We start from the raw sequence: 7,913 nt of genomic DNA on the forward strand, positions 1-7,913 counted from the left end.
CCCCGTCTACTTGGTTGCCTTTGCCGCAATTTAACCATGCTTGCTTCTTTGCCTCCCTCGTATGTGCAGACCACTGTAATTGCCAAGCACCCTCCCTCTGTGTGCAAATTACCCCTTCGAATCTCCCACTGAACCAGAGAGCCTGTGAATTTCCACCACTGCAGTTTGTCACACCACCAATTACAGCGGCATGCCAAATTGTGCACAGCAGCGGAGTTTCTGGCCTGCCTCGGCTCCTTCTTCCTCTTCTTCCACATTCGCCCGGATTTATCTTGCCAGGGTTCCCACATTGTTCTCTGTAATCGAGCTCCGAGCTTCCCCTTCCCCAGAACATTAACTGCAAGCCGTCCCAGCTCATTAACTACCATGAATGTCGTCGCGTGTGTGCAGAACATCAATGGAGTGGCGGTCGAACCAGCTCTTTATGAATAACCACGAGGCGGCACATGCAGGGCATGTGGCTCGTCCTCCCTCACCACGTAATCACCCGCATCCGGGGATTCAACATCCTTATGGAGAATGTTTTCACATTCCTTTTTCTGTTGCTTATTCAGGATGATGTCCAAATTTCCTTCTTGGAAGGCCTGGTTGCTATCTACGCCAATGTTTGCCAGGAGATCCGCGATCTTGTTACCTTCTCTTTTGGTGTGATTGAAGGAGAGGGCATTGTGACTGCGCAATTCCTGGACAAGGTTGCTCAACCTGGCTTCTAATCTCCAACTATCTGCCACCTTCCTGGCTTGGGAGCCATTCTGAATGCGAGTAGCCATATTTATGAGGATTTGAGAATCTCCTTCCACGATAAGCGGTTGAAGGTTGTGTCGTTTTGCTGTCTGGATCCCCTGCCACATGCCTTCCAGCTCCGCCGAGTTGTTGGTATCCCACCCCATGGTTCCGAAGTAGACCTGTATGAGTGAGCCTTCATGATTTCTTATAATGCCTCCAAAACCTGCTGGCCCCGGGTTGCCTTTTGAGGCCCCGTCGAAATTAAGTTTGTAAGTATTTATGGGAGGGGCCTTCCAACTCTGATTCTCCTTTCCTTTGCGTTTCACCGTTGGATGGATGATTGACTCTTGTGGCAACTGCAGCATCCAGTTGTTTAGGATGTTTTGCTCTTTATCTGTTGTGGGAAGATCCTCTTTACTCCAAGTTTTCAGCAACATGGTTTCTTGTAGGTTGTTGTGTATGCTGTTCCAGATGCTGTCATTAGTTCTGCTTTGATTTTTGAATATGCGCCTGTTCCTCTCCTTCCATATATTCCATAGTAGAATGCCTGGTATAAGATTCCATAAGTGGTTGAGAATCTCACACTCATAAGGTCTTTTGGGCCATTGGCGAATGGTGCTGATGATGCCTTCAGCTTCCCGTCCTTTCCTTTGGCATTTGAATTCTACTTTTTCCCAAAAGTGTGCAGCTGTTGAACAGGTTTGGAGAAGATGCTGCAACGTTTCCTCATTTTGGGAGCAGTTATGGCATCTGGAAGGTCCATGAAAATTGCGTTTTCTTAACTTGTCCCAGGTAAGAATCTTCTTGTGCCCAACTAGCCAGAGGAAGTGAGAGATTTTTGGCCAGGTTTTGAAGCTCCATATTCTATCCCATAGGGGGTCTGGTTTTATGGGGGAGTTGCCCAACAGATTGTAGGCTTCTGAGGTGGTGTATGTCCCTTTGGTTTGGTAACCCCATCTGAGGATGTCCTCATCGTTTTCCTGTCTGATTCTTCTTTTATTTAATTCATTCTCTAATGCCAATGTTTCCTGAGGATTTGTGCTGTTGGTGATACTATTGCCTGATTGCCATTTCCTGATCCCGTTTTCCACTTCCTGTGTCCAGAATTGGTGCACCGTGGCTTGCTGCTGCTCTTGGCTGTGAGGAATGATTGTAGCAGGGAGAACATTTGAAAGTTTAGGCATCTGGTTCCAGGCATCATTCCAGAACCTAGCATTGTGTCCATTCCGTACTTCCCAGAAGCTGTGCTTTTGAATGAGCTGATGATGTTGTTTAGCTGCATTCCATATAAGAGACCCATTGATGGTAGGAGTGAATCTGATGAGCTCTGCTTGGGGCATGCTGTTGGTGTATTTGGCAGTCCATATTTTGGCCCATAATTTCTCTGGATTGGTCACCCACTGCCACCATATTTTTGCTGTCATGATTGTGTTGCTGTGCTCAGGGTCCCGAAGCCCAATTCCTCCTTTGTTCTTGGGTTTGCAAGCAGTGTCCCATTTGACCAGTACCCATTTACGGTTGGTGGCAGTACTGCCCCACAGAAAGTCGCGCTGCATGTTTCTTAGTCGCTTAAGAACCCATTTGGGTGCGGCTAAAATAGAAAAAAGATAGAGCGGCATGGCCTGCAAAACCGCTTTGAGAAGCACTACCCGACTAGCCAGATTTAGGGATCGATTAGTCCAAAGACTGAGCTTGGCTTCAAGCTTTTCTAGAAGAGTTCTCCAAGCCGGCTGCTTAATGGCCGAGGCCGTAAGGGGGGCTCCCAAATACGAGGAAGGAAGAGAGGCAGGCTGGAAACCCAGGATACGGGAGACGGCACGTTTTACAGTCGGCGGGGTATGGAAGAAAAAGACTTGGGATTTGGAGTTATTGACCTGAGTTCCAGAGGCTTTAGAGAAGTCGTCGAGCAGGGATTTTAGTTTAGAGGCTTCTTGAGCTGAGGGATAACCGTAGAGCATGGTGTCGTCTACGAATTGCTGATGAGAGGAGGCTGCGGTATTATGAATGGAGATCCCTTTAAGCTGATTGGAGAGCAGGGCTTGCTTGATGTGCCTGCCTAAACCTTCCGCCATTAAAACAAAGAGGAAAGGTGACAGGGGGTCTCCTTGCCTTATACCTCTAGAGGGTTTGAAGGGCCGGGAGGGTAACCCATTGACAAGGATAGAGAAATGGGAGGATGAGATGAGGCTCATGATCCATCTTATCCAAGAATCACAGAAACCAAAGGCTTTCAGCATGTGCTTGATATAGGTCCAGCTGAGCTTGTCGAAAGCTTTGGACAGGTCAATTTTAAGAAGCATACCAGCTTGTTTGGATGACTGGAGAGAGTGAATGATTTCATGCGAGAGGATGATCCCATCCATGATCTGTCTACCTTCTACATATCCTGATTGTTCCGGGGATATGAGCATGGGTAGCAAAGGTTTGAGTCTGTTAGCTATGACTTTGGATATGACTTTGTATAGGACATTGCAGAGGGCTATGGGTCGGAATTTATCAGGGGTTAAGGAGTTTTCCTCTTTGGGGATTAGAGCTATGAAGGTGGAGTTAAGGGAGGGGAGCATCCAGCGAAGGGCCCTGGACTCTTCAACTATTTGCCAGACCTCTATTTTTATTAAATCCCAGAAAGCATGAAAAAAAGTAGATGTAAAGCCATCAGGGCCAGGGGCTTTACCTTCTTTGATCTGTGCCATTGCTTCATCCACTTCATGCATGAGAATTGGACGCATCAGCAGTTCATTGTGCTCCTCTGTGACAAGCTTGGGAATGTTTTTTGTGATCTTTTCAATTGCCTGTTTCCTGTCCACCGTCGGCTCCTGATGCACCTGTTTGAAATGATTGATGAGGATTTCCTCAATCTTTTCATGTTCTTCTTCCTTGATCCCTTCTGGATTTTTGATGAAAGGTATTTTGTTGTGCATCCTTCTTTGCACCGTGGTGTTGTGAAAGAACTTAGTGTTGCGTTCCCCCTCTTTTAGCCATCTAATTCTTGATTTTTGTTTCCAATAAATTTCCTCTTGTTTCCTTCGTTCCTCGAGCTGATTGTAGATGTGTTGCTCCCTGCACATGGTTGCTTCCGTGTGCCCTGTGTTGATTATTGTCTGATGCAGATCCTTTAGCTCCTGATTTAGATCTTGTTGTGCTTCAAAAATGTTCCCAAAGGTTTCCCGATTCCATCGTTTGAGGTGGCTTTTTAGGAAGCGCAGTTTTTGCTGCAGCTGGTACATCCTTGAGCCTTCAGGTGGGACGAAGGAGGTCCATATGGTTCTGACAAAGTCCTGGAATGCTGGATGCGTCAACCAGAAGCCTTCAAAACGAAACGGTTTTTTGGTGCTATTCCCTGGTCTTTGCCATCGTAAAGCAATTGGCCAGTGATCCGATCCCGAGTGAGCAAGAATCTCCGCCGTGAAGTCACCACCTAGGTGGATCGCATTGTCTGAGATCAGAAAGCGATCTAATTTAGACGCGATCTGATTCTTTCCACCTCGGTGATTACTCCATGTGTAAGTCCCATTGCAGTAAGGCATGTCGATGAGCGAGGCATTGCGGATGAAGTCCTTGAAGTGTTCTGCTTCGGGCTCCAATCTGGATCGTCCTCCTGTTTTGTCCTCTGTTTTTGTAATCATGTTGAAGTCGCCTGCAACTATCCAAAGCGGATGTTGCCTGTTGGCATTCAGCGCTTCTATGGTATCAAGAAGGACTTTTTTGCTTCCTCCCTCCTGAGGAAAGTAGACATTGGAAAGGTTACCATGAACCTTGGTGCCTAAGATATGAAATGCAGCTTGAATGAGATGATGAGAGGCATGAAAGTCAGTGAGCTCGATTGCCTGAGTGTTCCAGGCAATCGCTAGCCCCCCCGAGGCTCCTGTTGCATCTACGGCTACTGAGCGGCAGCCGGGCCAGGCTTTTGAAAGTATTCGTCCCAGCGTTTGACTGTTGCATTTGGTTTCTTGGAAGAAACACATTTGCGGTTTTTCCATCTTGATCATGTTTTTTAACATTCTTGATTTATTCGGGCTATTGAGCCCGCGTAAATTCCAAGAGATCAGCTTCATGGGTAACTGGTTTGGGTAGGGCTGAAGTACTTCGTGAGCTTTGCATATCTCCCTGAGTCCACCAGGAGTTTGCCCACCTCCATTGTTCTCTGAAGATCTGTTTTTCTCCCTCTTTTTTTGGAGTCCGACTGACGCTGGTTGCTATCCCATTCGCTTCCAGGTTGAATGCCCAATTGCTGTTGGTTGTAGGCTCTGGAGAGTACTTCTTCCAGCTTTTCTATCTCAGTTTCTGCAATGGAGTGATACGCCTCTTTTCTACAGGCTATCTCTAGCCCAATAATGTCCAGTCCATTGAGATCAATGCTTTCAGGCTCGACTTCCATAATATGAGGATGATTCGTGTCTTCTTGAGTTCCTTCGGAGATTATAATGGTAGCCAATGTCTCATTCTTCTCCGTTTCCATCGGAGTTTTCTCTGGTTCTGTCTGGCGCTTGCTGAGGATGGTCGGGATTTGTAAGGGAGTCTTTGAGTTGGGAAGGGAGGTGGAGGGGAAGGGGTGGGAGGAGGAAGATGGGCTGGTGGGGTTGATATTATCAGGTATGACTATGTTTTCAGGGAGATCTCTAAGGGATTCAAAGCTGTTCTTAGAACCAGGGTTATGGGATTTGGGCTGCTGCGGCTTAGAGGCATTTTGGGGCTTTTTCTGAGTGCGCTTTCTGTAGGAGACTTGGGTGAAGCCATCATGTGAAGGAGGGTCCGATGTTTCCTGCGGGCTTGCCTTAGCAATGAGGGGACAGTCCCTGAACAAGTGCCCTATTGCATGACATCTTCGACATCGGAACGGCACATGTTCATAGTCTAGGGCCTGCGTCCATTCCTCATCGCGGTGCGCTAGGGTTATAGAGTCAGGAAGGGCTTCATTAAGACGAATAAAGACACAGATTCTAGCATAGGAGATATACTTACGGTTTTTTGTGTCCTCTGATGCTCTGATGTATTGTCCTATTCCATCTCCTATGCGCTTCAGGTTGTCCTCTTCCCAGTATTCGTCGGGGAGCGAATATAACCTGATCCAGACCGGAGCCCATGTGAGATCCTCCTTGTCAGGGTTGAATCGGGGTTTCCAGTTTGTGATGTAGAGACCAGCTGAGTTGAAGAAATACGGACCCCCTCCCAGGATCCTGAACTTGTCTTCTAGACAGTAAAAAATAGCAGTGAAGAAGCCCTTCGGTCCCAACTGAAGGGAGACATCTCCCTTTGGCTTCCATTTAGCCGCGATCCAACCATTTAGGGCTCGTTCTGTTGGCCAGAACCCTATGAATTTTCCGATGACAGCATGATCTGTCATGAACTGGATCCGACTTTCAATCTTTTCGCCGGATAGTTCTATGCGCGGTCTGATCTTGGCCACCGGTCGGCAGGTGGAGGAGGTGACTGGCGTTTCAGTCGCCTGAGTCTCCTGTTCTTCCGTTTTGTCATTGTCATTCTGGGTTTGCTTCTTTCCTTTGCTCAGAATATTCGGATCCAGCGTTCCGAATGTCACTTCAGGTTCCTTGCTGTGTTGTGAGGGGGAGGGCTTTGTCGCCCCCCCCCCGGGGGTTGAGCCATCGCTGTGCGCTGTACACCTGCAGCTCTGTCACTCTGCTGCTGCAGAAGTTGGACAGAGTTTGGGCCTGATCCTTCGTGCAGAGTACTCCGTTGCAGAGTATCGCTCTCGTATTGCTCAAAAGGTAGTGGGCTTGGCCCGGTTTAGACTAACTACTCGCACGACGAGCTACGACCTTGCTCGGGATTGAACACAAGACCGGTCCGTCATGACGAGGCCGACTTTACCACTACGCCGCCTCCACGACCTTATGGCAGTTCAAATTACATTGCAAATGTTATTAAATTTGTCACAATATTCTTCTACAGTTTCATTGGGTCCTCTCTTAAGATTTTTGTATTCATTAAGGACCTGAACATGAATATTTTTAGTTTCCCACTTATTTAGGAAAGATTGGTGAAAAATAGCAAGGTTAGCTATACTACATGCTACTAATTTTTTGAACCATTTTCTTACTTCTCCACCTAAGCTCTGGGAAAAAAGCCTCAGTTTTACATCATTCTCATATACTTCATGAAGATCGAAAAAGTTGTTCATTTTATCTATGTATTGCTACGCATTGATAGCACCAGTGCTATCGAATTGGGGAATTTGGGTTTGATAATCCAAGGGCATATCATGCAACTGGGTAGGTAAAACCAGGGGGCATAACGAGAAAACATGATGGGTTGAACAATGTATGGTATTAAGGGAGGTAGATATAGGATTTGTGGGAATAGGTTGGGTTACTGTTAGTGATACTACTAGATGAGTAGTAGAAATTACAAAAGGGGCAGGGCCAATTGATGTTGGATGAACTGATTGGGAAGAGTAAGATGATGCTGCAATAGTAAGAGCAGAAAGCTCAACAAATTGTTGAATATAAGCTTAGTGCACAACTTGATCAAGTGTTGATACAAGATCTTGCAATTTTTCAAAGTTCCGGAGGGCTTGCTGATCCAAATCAGGTTCAACAGATGGTTCTACAGGTTTGTAGGGTTGCAGAATAATTTCATTAGTTACTCTCTGATCCACAAAACTTTCAGATTTGGTCCTAAATAGATTGTGTTCAAAAGGTAAGTCAAATTGAGTATCTTGTATGGTATCGAGGTTTCTAGGAATGGAATTTTCCCTAGAAAGGGGGCTATTACTTCCTTGGCCTTTAGCTATACTTCTTTTCCTTAGTATCTTTTCAGGATCATCAAAAATTTCGGGAGGTTCTAGATCAAGATTAGATCTGGTATGAATTCTTTTTGGAGCTAGATCTAAAAAGTGAAGAACAACCTCTAATCCTTTATTTCTAAAATTTGAATCGATGTTCTTCCTAAATAAAGTCTTAGAAACTAGGTAAGTTAACCTTGTGAAAATGAAATGAAGGATTGTTATAAGTCCCCAGTCAAGTCGCCAGAATGTTAGCACTCTGTAATTTTCCGAGGTTGTAGAAGAAAATCACAAAGGTAACCACAAACCTACTTTGGAAGATGGGATCTAGCCCTACCAGCTTCAAAGAGGGCTCTCTCCATAAGATTTAACTTTGTTGTATTAGATATTAGGCTAGTTATGAGTGTTCGAAGTTTTGTTTTAAATTGATTGGTTGATTATGTGC

The 7,913-nt window shown here is 45.9% G+C and overlaps 1 protein-coding gene across 1 annotated transcript; it reads right to left on the minus strand.

The window, feature by feature from the left end:
* Window positions 1-422: 422 nt before the first annotated feature.
* LOC149218777 (uncharacterized) lies at window positions 423-4,706 on the minus strand. The gene is made up of 2 exons (XM_089386634.1): window positions 3,999-4,706; window positions 423-3,551 (listed from the first exon to the last, which is right to left on the minus strand). Exons 1-2 carry the CDS (start codon window positions 4,704-4,706, stop codon window positions 423-425), a joined length of 3,837 nt encoding a protein of 1,278 aa, XP_089242760.1.
* Between the last annotated feature and the right edge of the window lie 3,207 nt (window positions 4,707-7,913).

This window comes from Pinus tabuliformis, chromosome Q, assembly GCF_031772625.1.
Source record: "Pinus tabuliformis cultivar Carrire ecotype Pingquan chromosome Q, CPIR1, whole genome shotgun sequence".
NCBI lineage: Eukaryota > Viridiplantae > Streptophyta > Pinopsida > Pinales > Pinaceae > Pinus > Pinus tabuliformis.